The 16954-nt window shown below is 46.4% G+C and overlaps 3 protein-coding genes across 5 annotated transcripts; 2 read left to right on the forward strand and 1 right to left on the reverse strand.

The window, feature by feature from the left end:
• Nucleotides 1-39: 39 nt before the first annotated feature.
• Nucleotides 40-12045, reverse strand: Lrrk (Leucine-rich repeat kinase). 3 transcript variants are annotated; one of them, XM_071697564.1, is made up of 4 exons: nt 11626-12045; nt 10380-10478; nt 10174-10255; nt 40-9683 (listed from the first exon to the last, which is right to left on the reverse strand). In XM_071697564.1, the coding sequence occupies exon 4, from the start codon at nt 9676-9678 to the stop codon at nt 2209-2211; it is 7470 nt and encodes a 2489-aa protein (XP_071553665.1). In that variant the 5' UTR covers nt 9679-9683; nt 10174-10255; nt 10380-10478; nt 11626-12045; the 3' UTR covers nt 40-2208. The 3 variants fall into 3 exon arrangements, with proteins under 3 accessions (XP_071553665.1, XP_071553661.1, XP_071553662.1); XM_071697560.1 differs by having other exon boundaries at nt 40-9709; XM_071697561.1 differs by having other exon boundaries at nt 40-9709; nt 10170-10255.
• A 149-nt stretch (nt 12046-12194) lies between these two features.
• On the forward strand, nt 12195-15832 carry Med6 (mediator complex subunit 6). The gene is made up of 6 exons (XM_071697567.1): nt 12195-12357; nt 12454-12613; nt 12698-12872; nt 13012-13258; nt 13365-13451; nt 15472-15832. Exons 1-5 carry the CDS (start codon nt 12327-12329, stop codon nt 13442-13444), a joined length of 693 nt encoding a protein of 230 aa, XP_071553668.1. The 5' UTR covers nt 12195-12326; the 3' UTR covers nt 13445-13451; nt 15472-15832.
• On the forward strand, nt 15473-16654 carry LOC139767871 (uncharacterized). Its single transcript, XM_071697570.1, has 2 exons — nt 15473-15714; nt 16027-16654. Exons 1-2 carry the CDS (start codon nt 15514-15516, stop codon nt 16273-16275), a joined length of 450 nt encoding a protein of 149 aa, XP_071553671.1. The 5' UTR covers nt 15473-15513; the 3' UTR covers nt 16276-16654.
• Nucleotides 16655-16954: the final 300 nt, after the last annotated feature.

Genomic DNA, 16954 nt, shown 5'->3' on the forward strand with positions numbered 1-16954 from the left:
GTTGCGGAACTGGATAGATGTGACGAATTAACGAGTCTCTTAACTCAACAACAGTGTTTATATTTCGTGACAATCAATACATTAAATAACAATGAGTTCCTGCAAAGTTATAACTTACGTCGATGAGTACGAGATGAGAACCATAGTAATCCTCACGTGATGAGTAAACGTGAATGTACAATGATGCACTTAACGTACGGAGATCAATCGCGTAGAATTCTCAATCGCGATAATTACGTATCGTCGCAGTAGTTACGTTTTGTTGCAACATTAATCATCCGCCATATTCCAAGGCATACTTAATAATAGTTGAATAGGGCGATACACGTAATTTCTAGCTCTTTTACAATAGTCGTATTATAAAAAAAAAGAGGATACAAGCTGCGTATATCACTGTGGTTCGCTTCGCGCGCTGCAGGTACGAGTATAATTTAAAAAAATAAATATAAAACGCGCTATATATAAACTAAAAATATTGCATCGCTGCACCGAACGCGCCGGTTCGAGAGTAACAGTCAAAAGTGCGGATGTTATATATTGAAAATACTCCCAGCCGACCATATTACATTTCTTAATAAATATCCATTTAGCCCTTTAAATGCCGTTTCTCGTTTAAATGCGTTACGGGCGAATTAAATGTGCAAGTTGTATTACATCGTTATCTTCTATTTTCATTTTACTGCTATAAGAGCTAATAAAAATCCCGAACGCTTAGCATGAAAAGGAACAAATATCTGGCAAGCAAAATAAAATTTCTAGCAAATATCCTGAAGAATTTCTTGTCGATAAGCGCAAAGAAACAAATATCTGGGCAAGCAAAATAAAATTTCTAGCAAATATCCTGAAGGATTTCTTGTCGATAAGCGCAATTAAAGAGCGTCATAATTGAAAATAATATAACAGTTTTGTGACAATATTTTACGTTCTCTCTTTCGCTGAGTATTTCATATATCACATCGATTACTTTTTGGGATACACTGATCGTTCCCGTGTAATTAAATCGTGGATCGAAATTTAATGGTTTCATTGAGCAAGACGCTTCTTTGTGTGTATGTGTGGTCTTGTATCTACCTAGTGTTACATTGTAGTAAATTAATGCTAATCTATTTATACATCAAGTCCCACAACCTTCGGTTCGATTAGATTTAATATCTGTAAAACTCGCGGTACGGCTCGAAAGATATTACTTTGGACGTGATGTAACTGAATCGTAGAGAGAGATACGCGAGTATGGTTTAGAAATCGTATTTCTATATCGACTCAAGATTACGACGTTAGCGTCAGCAGTAAAACTTATCGAAATCTTAACACTAACGGTATTATAAAAGGTAATTGATGGTGCTAAAAATAGTTCTTTGATATCTAAAACAGCTCAGTTAATATCAGGTTGAGGATATTCGAAAAATGTTTTCCTTCCCCTTTATCCCATGTTTTGCAGTGACGAAAAACAGATTGCATTAATATTCCTCTCCTCTTCCGTTATATAAATACTTAAATAGCGTGACTCTCATATAGTCCGATTATACTTATGCAAGCGAAAACGTACGTTAAAATACCGTTAGACTATTTGCTTATGACTTAGTTTTATACAAAATAAGAATGTTTCTCTTATACTTGGTAATGCTGTAACTTGGACGAACGAAAGAACATCAGCTTACAGCCTGTGATGCATTATTACAGGGTGCTCATTAATAAGCGTGCCTGCGGGAGCGCTATGAGACCTGCAACGTCATTCTCTTCTCCAATTTTTACGATTTACTTCCCGTAAGCACGCTTATTAGCGTAATCAACATCCCTTACATGCTAGGTACTATAATATTGGACGTATAAGATTCACTGAGCCCACATATTGCTCCATTGAACTTCGCACCACTTAAGCACTTCCGGTATTATACTGCCAAAGAAGAGTATCCTGCGGTCCCATCACAATGAACTTTCATCACTCTTCGAAATTTTGTCATATTGAATTATAACACCTGATATATTGGCACCGAATCTTATTACAACGAAAACTTCTTTTTACCAGCATTTATTGAAAGGACACTGAGCCAAACTAGATCCAGCTTCTCACTGCGCATTCAGCTTTAAATGTAGCTTACTTGTGTGTATCGTTATCTTTGTATAAGTCAGACGGATCGCGTGTAACGCTAAAGAAAAAACGGTTGCTAAATGCACCTGAAAATGTGGATCTTACGATCTCCGGGGGAATCAAGCTGCCGACCAGTTCTCCGAGCGCCACAGCAGGGTGTACATGCCGTGCCTGAGCTCCTCGTTCTCCAAAGTCTTCAGCGGGAAGTCGGTGTACCGCGTGATCAGGCTGCGATATCCCTGGCCGACGGTCGCCAGCACCGTCTTCTTCTTGTCGGCGGACTTGAGAGACACGATCTGACAGACTTTGCCCTCAAACGGCCGGAACACGGTGACGGGACGTAGGGTGCCGCACTCGGCAACGACGATGCAGCCCCAGGTGGTGCCGATATACAGCTGACCATCACTGGCCTCGAGCGCGGTCACCTGGCACTTCTCCGTCGATAGGTTTTCCTCGATGGCGATGGACTTGAGGCTCTCGGAGCACGGCACCAGCTTAGACATATCGAGCTTATTGACGATTTGCCGGCTGTCGACGTCCCACTGGTACACCACGCAGCCCGGATACGTGTACGAGAAAACAAAGCTCTCGGTCGCCGCGCCGATCAGGTATGTGGCAAAGAGATTCCTCATTGCGGCGTCGTTGGCAGCCCCGGTGCAGTGAGTCAGCTGCGTTGTGTCAATTAGATTGCCATCCTTCAACGTGTAAACGGATATCCGGCCATAGCTCTGACCAGCCCAGAGCTCCAGCACGCGTCTCTTCCGGCAGACCGCGGCAAGCGAGTAGGTCTTGACATCGGCACCTTGGCGCGTCGTTTCCGTGCCAGCGCTGCCGCCGGTGACCTCCGTCTTCCTCATCTGCGTGAACGAGTTGGACAGCAAAAAGATTCGGCCGCTGTGCAAGGCTATGGCAAACTGCTTCAGCTGCTCCAGATGGATCAGCCCGACCACCTTGGACTCCCTGCTGTGATCCGCTTCCAGACTGTAGCTGGCCACGCAGCCGAAGTTGCCGCACAGATAAACGTGCACCTGGCCGGCGTTGTCGCCGATCCAGATATAGCCGTCCACGCCGCACATGGCATACGGTATCACCGGCGTCTCGATGCGCACGTGGCGCAGCCAGCCTTTCTGGGTGCCCAGCAGCATGTCCACCTCGCCGTTATTGTGTCCGAACCAGATCTCGTCGCCGTTGAGATTGTCCGCCGCGTCGTTCTGCCCGCTGTTACCGCAATTGGTCATGGTGACCGCCGTCACTTGCGTGCGTTCCGTCAACAGGGTGACGTCTATCAGATGCGTGAACTCGGGCGCGGAGGCGATCGAGACGATCTGACTGGCGGTCGGCCGATCCTTCGGGTTCTGCGCCCAGCATATCACCATCAAATCGAGCGCGTAGCATGGATGGAAAGTCTCACGGTACATGATCGGTGGTCTACCGCCCTCCAGGATGCATTCCTTCACCGCCTCGTGGCCCTCGAACGGTTGGCGCAGCGTGATAAGCTCGTAGATGAACATGCCAAACGAGAACGAGTCCACCTTCTCCGTGTACTCCTCCTCGCCGTTGTATCTGATGATCTCAGGCGCCATAAAGCCCTCTGTCCCACCGAAACCCTTCGCTCCCGTAGGCAGCGTCAGTCTCGAGATACCGTAATCGGCGACTTTGACGTGCACCGGGTCTGGATTCTCCTGAAACGGCAACGGCATCTGCCACACCAGCACATTCTCTGATTTGAGATCGCGGTAAATAACGTGCTGTTGATGTAGGTACTCCACCGCCTTGGCGACCTGAAGGATTATCGCCTGAAGCGTGTAGGGATCCAGCTTAGCCCCGGAGCGACGATAGTTCTTCAGGACGGCGTCCAGCGCACCCTGAGGCGCTAAATCCAGCACGAGAGCTAAAGGACTGACGACTATACCGATCAGCGGCACGATATTGGCGTGCCTGAGCGTTAGCAAAATATTGAGCTCTTGACGCGCCATGCAATACGCCTTGCAAGCATACTGCAACGGGTCACGGTCCCACTTGCTCTGTGACGCCTTGTACGCGAGGATCGCCGACTGCGTGGAGTTCGGGCCCGGCGAGACTGGTTGCAACATCTTGATGGCCACGTCGGCGCGAACGTACGTGCCGGGCAGTCGGCAGCTACCGCGGAAGACGAAACCGAAGGCACCGCGACCTAGCAACTTGCCCCGCTTCAAGTCCTCCGACTTGATCAGATGCTTGGCACCTAAATCCATGAAGATGATGTCTGGCGCGACGTGCGACAGTGGGATCTCCGAATGCCTCGGGCAGCTGATGGGTTTATTGCTGTACGCCGCCAATATGCACTCCTCCACCATCCAGGAATACGCAAGAGTGTTTTCGGAATGCGAGGAACTCTGCTGTTTTGACATGTCTGGATGCCCCTCGAGCGACGGCATTCTGCTGGACGTCAGACTGTCGTAACCGACGCCACTGTCGCCGTCGGACTTGTAACTGTCCTGGCTCTGTCTCTCGGTACGATTTACGGCGCAGTACTTCTGAATGTCCTCGATCAACCGGCCATCGCTGTCGCTCGACTCGCCGTCACCGTTCTCAGTGTTGCCGAGCAAACAGCGCGGACACGGTATCAACCTTGTGACCAGTAATTTACCCTCCGACGTGTGGACGAAACGTGTGCCCAGTGTAGGATACCAGTCTTCCAGCAGGATGTCGATGTGATCAACAATCAGTGCCATTAACTGCGGTATGCTTTCCGGCCGTGGCTCCACCACAATCGCTTGGTAGCCCATCGGCTCCTCGTCCACGGAATCGGACATGATGGGCTGTTTGATCACCAGAGTGTCTACCGGGAACCAAATCTCTAAGATAGCAGAATTCTTCAGGTCCACCGTGCACCAAATACCATCTTGTTTCAACTTGAACTTAAACTGCCTGTAATCATACGGTGAATTTTTCAGATTATAACAGACTTCCTTCAAACGTAGCAATGTAATGCCCGAGTATCGCAGCTCGATCCCCGTCTGCCAGAGCACCCACTCAGCCTGTAGATCCAATAGACTAGCGAAAATGTTGTCGTCGACGAAGTCCTTGAACGGCGCCAGGAACGACATGACGATATCAACGATGGTGTCGTCCGCGAGGATGCGAGTGATCAGTCGGGACCAAAAGCCGCTGGGGAAATACGACATGAGCAACAATCTAGTAACAGAACAATCGGGTTGTGATCTCGATGTAAGCACGCATTCAGCGTTATTTTTATTGTCACTGGTTGGTGCACCCAGGCACGCAAACATGGGCGATGTAATCTTCTTCGCACGTACGTGCCAGCCGCGCGTCTTCACCGGTACCTTGATGATCTGATTATTGCGCAGAATATCCTCTTCGGTCGGTAAGAGGGACGGTATCAACAGCGTACGGCAGTCCCATGTCAAAGCAACCTCGAATTTGTTGAGTAAGCTAACAATATAGCCCTGGGTGTCGATCGATGATATCGTAGAGGATTTAAATACATGTTGGATATCGTCCAGTTTCATTATACCTGATCTGGCGAACGGATTGATCTCCCGTATGGTGACTACGTGGGCCAGCATGTCGCAGAGCCATTGCGGATCTAAGAAATACAGATCTTTCAAAGTGGCGTCGTCATAATGCAAGATTATACCGTTCTCGTGAAGGAACAACGTCGCCTGATGTAACTCGGCGGGGTCTCTGAAGGATCTATGTAACTTTTGAAGCTCGTTATTGACGGCTGCGTAATATTGGTCGGCCTTTAGCACCGGGTCCAGGCCAGATAGCTTTCTGTCGTGCGCCAGTTGGATTACTACGTCTTCCAGTGCTAGGTAACTCGCCGGAACTTTTTGCTCCAGCAATAGTTCCTTGCTGCCAGGCGATCTCAAGCTGAAGACAACGTCGTAGACGAGGTTGCACAGCATCTTGATGTTGTGACGCGTCTTGCAGCTCACCTCGATCGTCTCCATGACTTTGGGCAGACCGCACTTCTCGGCATCGACAACGTTGATGAATTTATCGCGTATGTACTGTTGCAGACCCTCGCTATGCTCATAGGAAACGTCATAATGCGTGCCGACGATGATAACCGGGGAGTTGGGCGCTCTGCTCTGAATGTTCACCAGCCACTGAAAGATCTCGGAGACGCCTTTGAAGCCGTCTGTGATCCGCCACACGACCAGATACAGACTGCGCTTCGATAGGAAATACTGATGCGTCGCGTAGTACTCGCGCTGACCGCCGAAGTCCCAGGTTCTGAAGTAGACTGGCCCGTGGGATGATTGTCCGCGTACTTTCTTCTCGTAAATCCAGTCGCCGATGTCCACGCCCACGGTCGAAATGGTCGTACCCTTGGCGGTCTTCGCGTTGATATTCTTATTGCCCATCCGCTTGGCCCAGTGTTCGGATGCCTTCTTCTTGTTCGGCACTTCACCCTCCTGCCGTAATTGCTCCAGCAGACTTGTCTTGCCGATCCCCTGAATACCGACGATCATCAGTTTCATGCGCGCGTACGCCTTTGCGTCCTCCAAGATCGACTTCAGGTAACCGATCACGTCCATCGTCTTGTATTTCTTCGACTCGATCATCGACTTGAGCGGCTCCTGCAACCGACAACCCTGCGTGTTCAAATTCCACAGACGACCCAGCAAACCCATCTGTGGCGGCAGCTCGACGATCTCGTAGTTGCCGCTGATATTCAGCACCGACAGATTGTTCAGCTCGTAGATGTTGTGCGGTATCTCGCGCAGTTGATTATTGCTGATGTCCAACATACTGACATTGGGAAAGAGCAAGTACAGTTTTGATCCGGGATGTCCAATCTTCGAGTCTCTATCCGAATCCCCACGTTCTTCCTCCAAACACGGCATCTCGCCGTCGTCGCACGACGTCAGCTGGATGCGATTCAGCAAATTGTTCGCCAGTATCAGGGTGCGCAGGTTCTCCAATCGTAGATGCCGCCTATGCACGCACACCGACTGCAATACGATATCACGCATCGACGCGGGTGTCTGCCTGTTGCTGGGTACAATACCCGGCGACTGTGCGTTGACAGCCGGACAGTAGCAGGCCGTATTCGCTTGCTCCATGCTGTCGGAACTGTCGACCTGCGGCAGACTGGGCCATCGTGAGATCTGATTGTTTGACAGGTCCAGCTGTTTCAGACTCGCCGGATACGAGGTAATGTGGCTCATCGAGCGCAGCGAATTGTACGCCATGTTCAGCCGCACCAGGCTCACCGCCAAACACGGTAGCGCCACGGGGATGCTGTTGAAGAGATTATGCGCCAGATTCAACGACGCTAGCACCGACTTGTTGCCATTCTCCGTGTCGTCGGTCATCCTCTCTGATACTTGAACCGAGCTGGTCCACACGTGTGGCCGTTCCATTTCGATCACCTGCGCGTTCGCGATCTTCGTGAACGAGTCGAATTCCATGGAATCTATTCGCGGTATAACAGCTAATCCGCGGAAGGTAGTGCCGTTCTGCTGCGCTTCGTCACCTCGTTGCGGCTTCCTCAGGACGTTCTGCGACGCCTGGCTAGGCAGATCGCGCAGCAGATTGAACGACGCGTTCAGTTCCTTCAGTTTGGGCGCGCGCCACAGATTCTGCGGCAGACACTGCAGCTTGTTATTGGACACGTCCATGATCTCGAGTGCCGGTAAGTTCATGATGAATTCCGGCAGCTGCTCCAGTCGATTGTCTTGCAGGTACATCTCCTCTAGAACCGGGCACAGCTTATCCTTCGGATTCTTCGAGTCGGCCGTGAGGGTGTCGATCTTGTTCTGTGCCATGTTGAGGTACCGCAGGCTCTGCAAATAGAACATGATGGACGGTACGGTGGTGATGGAGTTGTGGGAGATATCGATTCGCGTGATGGCGTACAACACCAGGTCATTGTTTTTCGGGCTCAGTTTCTTGTTAACATGCAATACTGCGTCGATCAACCACTGCAGCCGGATCTGCGAGAGACGACACTGCTGGTTGTGCCAATTGATCATCGTGGGTGTCTTAGGGAACAGAGCGGAATAGGTGACGTGGCCGAAGGATGACAGAGCGGAGAAGTGCGAACTCTGCGTGCACTCGGTCATCGCTTTCTTGTTGATCTTGTACTCGGAGTCCGGATGCGCTTTAATCGACAATAGTTTCGCAGTCAACGCCTCGTCGCGATTCTGCGCGGCAATCTTAAGCGCCTTGCACTCGTTGTCGACAGCGCCGTGCTTCAACAGTAGGTCCGCGATCTTCACATCGCGATTCTGACACGCAATCGTTAATACGTTCGAGTAACTACCGTCGGGATCGCTCTGATCGTACGGGACTTTGACAGGCAGCTCGAGATTGGCGCCTGCCTGAAGAAGAGCGTTCACCACCTCAGTATGTCTGCCCCTGACAGCCGCGTGCAACGTCGTTTCGCTGCCGTTGTTGCAGTAAAGATCCAGATTCACCGGATATATCATTTTATCGTCCTTCTTGTCCGTGGGCGCCTTGCTGCGGAAATTCAGCGACGACATCAGCCTCTGAATACCGCTGGAGATCTTGCGCTTCGATACCGGGAGTTGCTGCGCGCCGCTCACGCCATCCTCCTCTTTGGTCGTCCTCGCCTTCACCCGGTAACTCAGGAGCAGCTCGACGCACTTGACATTGCCCAGCATACTAGCTATGTAGAGCGCGTGTTGGCCAGTGACGTCCTGCGCGTTAATGTCGAACGGTAGATCGTACTCGAATTCGCCGGACGGATCCTTGTAGCGTTGGTAGACGTGCTGCGGATACTCAAACTTGAGCAGCGCATCGATCACCAGATGATGGCCGTTTATTGTCGCCGCATGAATCGGTAACCAGCGCTCCACCGTGAACTGTTGCGTCTGCTTAGGAAAGTGCCGGAGCAACAACTCGACGATCTCCAGCTTGCCGTGATAACACGCTATGTAGAGCGGACAGTACTTGGTTACCGGATGGCTCCTGCAGTCAGCGCCGTGGTCCAGCAGCAGCCGAACGATGTCTTTGTGGCCGCTCTCGCAGGCGACGAAGAGTAGCGTGTTGGCGCCGTTCGGCACCATGTTCACCACGCATTCCAGATCGGTCGACAGACCCTGGATGATGTTCCGGGTAGCCACGGTATCACCCTGAATACAAGCCGCGCGTAAGGAAGCGTGGGTCGCCTGTTTCGCGAGCTCGTACTTCTCGGCCGCCGCTTTCAGAAGGTGGATGCAGGAGTCGTGGTTGCCCTTCTCGGCGACGTCGAGAGACTTCAGGCCGTCGTCATCGCGGATCATGAGATCCGCGTCGAAGTTCAGCAGCTTCTCCACGTTGCCGGCGTGGCCGTGTTCCGCGCAAACGTGCAACGGCGTCCGATGGTGACCGCGGGGGCCGCAGGTGACGTTCGGGTCGGCTCCGGCAGTCAGCAAAACGTCCAGGCAACGGGAGTTATCCGTGATCGCGGCTGCGTGCATCGGCGTCCTGCCCCACGAGTCCTTGCTGTTGATGTACTGGGCGTGCTCGCCGCGCAGCAGGTCCTCCAGCAGCTCAGCGTTATCCCAGAGCGCGGCCTGGTGCAGCAACCGGCCCGGGAAGTCCTCATCAATTGGCGTATAGTCCTCCATCATGGAACCTGCGAGATAGGTCGCACTCGAGAATCTGTTCGACAGCGAAAAATGCAACAATTGAAGAGCTTACTCTTTAGAATTCTTTTACATTCGTTAAAAGAAAAATGAGAATTGGGAATAATCTTTCTTCTCCTTCAAATATAAAATTATGCAATTTTAAAAAATATAATTTAGTACGGTTTGGAAATAAGCTCTTCAGTTTTCTCCTCAATTTTTTTCCTTTCGTTATTAGCCAATTGAATTACTCAACATTACCGACATTATCTTTTTATTGTATGGTTATTATTTATTATATAGTTTATATGCGGCACGCTATCGTTAATGAAAGAATCTTTTAGTGAAAGAAAATTTATTCCATACATTCACATAGATTAACAAATATTGGAAGAAACAGTTGTTTGCGATCCTATATAAATGACGAGAGTAGAGACGGATTTCTCCAATTAAGATCTATAGATTAGTAGGGGTTATTAATGTAATTAGAAATGTACCTACAAATCTTGTTTATGACCCCGTTACATGGCTGCTATCGCTAATGCCATTTCTCTCGGTTTCATCATCCCCTCCGGAGTGCATTCTGCAAACGCATTGAATATAAGTTGAATATAAATCGAATAAATTGAATAATCGAATAAAAATTGAATGTAAATCGAGCTGCCAATTTACAAATATCAATTCTCTAAACATTACACGACGCTTACCTCGCTAACACGCCGCAGATCAATGCACCGTAGCCGAACTGCTCGTCGCTCGGGAAATTAAATCCGGACTCACGTCGGCTCGATGAGGCTTCGCGAGAGCTGTAATGCAAGCAGAACACTCATTTATTTAATTTGTTGCAAGTACAACGAGCAACTTCGAGAAATTGTCGTGCGCAAAAACTAATCAATCTCTTTTCTATAAAAAAAAATTCTTTGTTGTTCAATTAAAAAGGAAAGTAATAATGTCGCGTAAAAATCAGAGAGTTTATCGGTTTGACGATTTAGATTAGATCAATAGATCTAACAAGTAAACAAACAGAAATGTCCCATTTTAGAAAAATGAAATAAATCTTTATAGTTATAGGTCGAGAAATTTTCGCGCGCTAGTAAAACACATACATATCATTTTTCGATACGTAAACAAAAAAAAAAAGTAAAAAAAATCGCGATATTCGAAAAAACAGCTGATTCGTTGTTTCAATAATAAAGCAAATTGTCAGTCGCGCAAAAGCTAAATGTCAGAATCGATCTCTCTATAAAAACAATCCTTCATTGTTTAATTAAAAGCGAAAGTAAATGTCACAGTAAATAACAGAGCTTATCGGTTCAACGATCCAGTTTAGATCGATAGAGTTAACAAGTAAACAAGCGAAACTTCCACCTTTAAAATGGAATAAAATAATAAAACTTTATAGTTATAAATCGTTCAACAAAGAAAAGCGGGCTTAACAAATGAGCTGTCATTTCTCGCCCGAGCGCGTGTCGCACATTCGCGGCAGGGGGGGGGGGGGGGGAGGAGGGAAGAGCTGTCACGACAGTTTTCTAACCTTCATGTTTAATTGCTCGTGAATCCAGGGGGGGCGAGGGAAAACGGTTATGAAAGCGATAGAGCGTCGCGATTAAGCGAATGTGAAACTCCAGCGTCCAATAAATCGAAATCAAGTAGAAGACAATAAAAACTCCCACGCGTTCTCGCGTCGTGAAAATCGGAGCGGCGGGGATTCTCGCGGTAGTTTTTCTGCTTGCAAAGTGGAATGCGTGCAAAAAAAAAAAAAACTCTCGAGGACGTGGTGGACGGCTCGTCATCGTGACGCCGCGCAAAAAAAATCTGCGAATCAGCTGACGAGCCGCGCGGCGTCGATTAATTCGATGCAATTAATTCGGCGGCCAGGCCCCCCCCCCCCATCAGGAGGGAGAATTTCTCGGCGAATCTTCCCGAAGTTCCTCGACGCCGCGGTTCATTTACCTTTTTCATTTAACGTGCGAAGCCGGTGGCCGCGTCTCGGGGAATCAGCGACGGCGAAGCGTCGTCCGTCGCGGGGGGACCTCGCGCGCGTTTTCCACGGGGACCAGGGGCTCGTGGTCACATCGCGATCGACCCGGGGTCCGCGGGTCCAGGTGACACTCGTGAAAAGACATTCCTGTCATGCGCCGCTGACAGCCTCCGAAAACCGCGAACAGAACGGCGAACTTAAAGTGTAACTGAACGGAACTGTCAGATGTCAGGCTACTTGGACTACGTCGCGCAACGGCGCGCACCGAAACACCGAAGCCCGAGAGTAGATATGCTCGCCTTTTATTTGGGAATCCATCCACCAGCGCCTGCATGCGCACGACCGCACGAACGTGTACGTTGAACTACGTTATAGTCACGTTCGCGAATAATTTTCCTACGATAAAGAAAGCATTATTGACGCAAGACAATTGCGAAAGTAATTTTACCTATAGCAGGTACTAAAGAAACTTGAAGAAACTTTATTATCGATTATACATGTGACTGAAGGGAAGATGTCGGTACGCCGGTAGGTGCGCGAGGATCGATGTAAATAGAACGCTCGAAAGAAGAATGGCACATGTGACGGAAATGTGATTGATATAAATAGTGTCGTTATAGCGCGGACTGCAATTATTTTGCACAAATTTTGCAATTTCTATTGAGTGGATGTGATGATGATGCCCGGAAAAACTCCGGTACAAGGTAAAGGTCTATGATCTTTCATTATCATCTCTGCCGGGATCAATACTTAACAGACTTGATAATTGCTTGATAATTCCTGTTGTTCTCCTCTTGTAGAGAATCCTTTGGGCCTGTCTTGGCACGACAGCGCCTGGATTCCCGTCCTTAATCCAAGCAACATTATGGATTACTTCTCGGAAAGGAGCAATCCATTCTACGACAGAACTTGCAACAATGAGATAGTTAAGATGCAGCGTCTGAGCCCCGATCAGTTGACGTAAGTCTCGTTGAGAGATTTGGCTGCCAAATTAAATGCTCAAACATGATTACCGTAGGCATATTTATTATGGCTATTTTCCAGCAATATGACCGGCTTGGAGTACATTCTGTTGCATGTACAAGAGCCGATCCTATACGTGATTAGAAAACAACACAGGCATTCGCCAACTTTAGCATCGCCAGTTGCCGATTATTACATCATAGCCGGCGTTGTGTACCAAGCTCCAGATTTAGGATCCGTCGTGAGTTCTAGACTGGTGAGCGAGATAAAATGTACATTTGAAATTTTCAAGATGCTAGCTGCCATCAGAATATTTTCCGTATCTTCCTTAGCACGGTATATGTTTGACGGTGTTGTTTTTAGATTGTTATACTTAAGAGATGTATCTTGTGTAGTTGTCCACAGTTCACCACCTACAATCCGCCTTCGACGAAGCAAGCTCCTGCTCTCGATATCATCCGAGTAAGGGCTATTCCTGGGACTTTAAGAATGGCAAGGCCTTGGCCGCCAAGAAGGAAACGCCGGTGCGCGAGGAGCCTAGCTCATTGTTTCAGCGGCAGAGAGTGGATATGTTACTCGCAGAGCTCACTCGTAAATTTCCCTTACCGGTGCCAAAGCCAGTGCACCAAGTGACAGAAGCTTGTATGTAGCTAGTGTAGCTTATATTCTTTTATTTTATCTTTTATTTCTAATTTTAATATTATTTTAATACTATTTAGTACCATTGATTCTTTCTTTGTTATTTCAGCCGTAGAGATTAAGCAGGAAGTGAAGACCGAGAAGAAAGATATGAAACCACCACCAGAAAAGAAACCTAGACTGAATTAATAATAAGGTTAGATGTAAAATACACTTATATCAAATTTTTCCACTTGCAAACTCAGAGAAGATAAGAGAAAGCTTGGCAATTCCATGTGGCAATTCCGTATCTATATTTAACTAAATATTCTTTCAGTACGGATAATAAAATATTTGTGTGTGTATCTTTAAAATATACTTTATAAACATTATATATATTTTAAGCTATAATAATTAAAATCATTATTTTTGAAAAGGTCTCATGCTAATTTTTAACTGTAATTTTGTTAACAAAAATTTTAATAAATTCTGCATTACATTGAAAGCATTTATTTTGCAAATAACTTCAGTTACATGTGTAGCTTTAAAATATGATATTATGTTTGATCAATGAAAATTAGAACCAAAATTAAAACTTAAAAAAGAACTAGAAAATTTGCTCAATTTTTACAAATAATCGTTATATAATATAATTTATGAACTCTTAATGAATGATATTTTATAAAGTTTAAAAGCAAGGGAGAGAAATGGGCACTTTTGGTTTATGTTAAAGCATGAACTTAAGATGATCCTTGACGATGTTCTGACATCAATTCGCGGTTTTTATTGATCAGGAGAACTGTGCGTTATTTCTTAACTTCACCTTTTACAGTCTGAAAAGATATTTCTGACGAATCTCGTATGATGCAATTAATTAAGCGGGAATTAAATTACAAATAGATTTAAAATCAAATTAAATTCAGTTCAACTTTAAAAATGTATGCTTTTCATATCAATCGCATAGTCTATTATTTAATCTTACAAGTGCTTAATTTTAAGAGGAGAACCTATGAATATAAAGAAAATTAACTTTAACTTAATACGCAGTACAAATATAAAGAAAACTAACTTCAACTGTAATTTAATTCCTGTCTGTAGAGAAATAGATTGGAATGAAGGTAAAAGATAAAACGTGAATAAAGGTAAAACGATCGCGCCGTTCAATTTGCATGCCGACTCGCTTGCATCTTCAGCTGCGTCCGCGGCGGATTTATATCTAAAAAAAAAAAAAGAAAAAATAAACCTTTTACATCGCACGGATCGTCGTATGTGCCGCGATACGCCGATATGCAATCGGAAATGATATGCGACGCGCGTACATGCGGCAGTTGTCGGTATCTGGAGCAGGACGACCGGACGGCGAGCCTCGCGGAGTTCCTGGCGAACTGTCAACACGCGAAATGCAAGGTGGTTCGTCTGGTCCGTCAGCAAATAAGTAAACTGCAGAATATGCAGGTACGGGTCCCCGCATTTCCCGTAATTGGACGCGATCGATCCTCCGACGCGTCCCCACGCGCCGCTAAAATCATCCCCCGGATCGTTTGGAGAACCGTCGCTCACTCCGTTTTAAGATACACCCCCTACGGGCACGGAGACGGGCCGCGCGACGCGCGTTTACGTACATACGCGCGTGTTGATTTTGCTCTTGCACGCGATAATTCGAAGCGTTTGTGCAATTTGCGACGCGATATTTGGAAAAGCGCAAGTGCACCGGAGGAAATTAAACGTATTTCCAGACAAGTTAAATACAGATAAAAAATATTAAATATATGCTCACGCGGGCAGAAATATCATTCTCGACGAAGGGAAAAAGAACGCAAGAACTTTTTATCGCGAAAAATGGGGGAGGGGGAGAAAGAGAGCATGCTGTTTAAATTATTCAAATTTGCGCACTGCAAAAGTTATATATAAATAATCTTTATTAATTTTTATCAGCTATCATTTTTCTGCGAAAAGTAGACGAATTTAAAAAAAAAAGAGATGGAAATTGAAATGGGATAGATTAATCTTGCAAGTATCCTTTTTCCCCTCGCGTCTGACCTTTTCGACACTTGTGCTACTAACGATTTTATATCTCGGTGTTTTATTTTAATTTACTACATATTTTTGATCGTCGCCTAGAAATATTATCTTTTATTGAGACGTTATAAAATCTCCTGTCGGTACGGAAAGCTAAAAGACTTTCTTCTGGCAATTAGCAGTCAGCAATTTTGTACGAGGAAACCTTTTTGCCGTAGTACGAGCGTTTCCGGGAGGCGAGCGATGAGGCGCACGAGAAGATGGGTAACGAAGCTAAAATGCACGAAGCGCGCGACAATGAAGTCCAGGAAGTATACGACGAAGTACATGGGCCGTACGACGATCTGCACGAGGTAGAAGGCGAAGTAGAGCAGACGTTCAACGAATCGCACGACGAACCGTACGAGATGCAGGAAGCAGTTGCAGTCGCGAGGCGAACTGGAGCAACGAACGCAGTAGAGGTGGGAAAAGGGCAGATTCTTCTGGCTTTGATCATTCAGAGTTTCTCGATTAATCGGTTATTAATTAAGTAAAGTTGGTTATAGTTATTAATAAAAATAAAAGTAGGTATATACAAAAGATGCGATGTCGGATTACGCGATACACAGAAATTTAACTTGAGAGATTACTAATGTAATCGAATTATTTGTCTCTAAAGGATGGGATAACCGGTTATGAGAATTATTAGGTATTGTTTGTCCCTTTTGGATAAAATTAATAGCTCGGCTCTCTTATGTTCCCCCGGATGTTCTCTGACAAGCGCGCATGTCTAGAACGCAGCGACCGCATCCTTGCGTCGCGCGGCGTCTCCTGGGAGAGCGGTGGACCGCAAGTGGATGCTGCGGATCCTGGATCGCGTTCGTCATCGAGCGCATCTGATAATGGCGGCGGCTGCGGTCGGCGTGATAGTCTGGACCGCTCTGGTGTACGGTGTCTTCTTGGGCGCGACGGCCTGCGGAAGCGGTCGCACCTGCTTCCGTTCGTCTCTTAAATATACGCACGCTAAACGCGCGCTGTTTTAACCCTGTAACCCTTTAACTAACCATCGATCGTCTCCGTAAACGGGGGTTAAAGTTAACCGAGGTTCAACCTGTCTCACTTCCGCGCCTGCGAGAAGAGATGAAAGATGGTTGACCACCGGCTAGCTTTAATGAAGATTTGGAAGACTCGTTTTGTAGACACATCCTTTTTTTGCGAAATTATACGAAGAGTGTCCCGGTATATTTGTCTGTCGTAGATGTCTTCAGTAAATCCAGATTTTTAACGCTGTCATTTCTAAGAGGCGCGTGACAAAGTACTATTTTAAATTTACTTCATATGCATCTATATACATACACACATGCTTTGTTTCTATAAAATTTTGAATAAATATTTTTTTGAAATAAATACAATTAAAAATAATATTATCCGCGGTCGTTTCTTTTCTTAGAGAGACTAAATACTAAATTAGCTATTATACGCGAAAATCTTTCTGCATACAATATTGAAGATAAATTCATATTTTAAAAGCCAGTATCTTTTCATAAAGTCTTTACTTTTTATTCTTAAAAGAAATCGCTTGATCTAATTTGATAATCAAGAAGAAAGTTGAGTCTGGACTAATATTATTATGGTACAAAGATTATAAAGAGGATTATTATAATATTATTATAATTTGATCGGAAGGACGAAATAGATTTGGAGCGTATCCATCATCTCAGT

Source organism: Temnothorax nylanderi, unplaced genomic scaffold (genome assembly GCF_030848795.1).
Source record: "Temnothorax nylanderi isolate EJ_2023f unplaced genomic scaffold, tnyl_v1.0 TNYL_tig0012_pilon, whole genome shotgun sequence".
Lineage (NCBI taxonomy): Eukaryota > Metazoa > Arthropoda > Insecta > Hymenoptera > Formicidae > Temnothorax > Temnothorax nylanderi.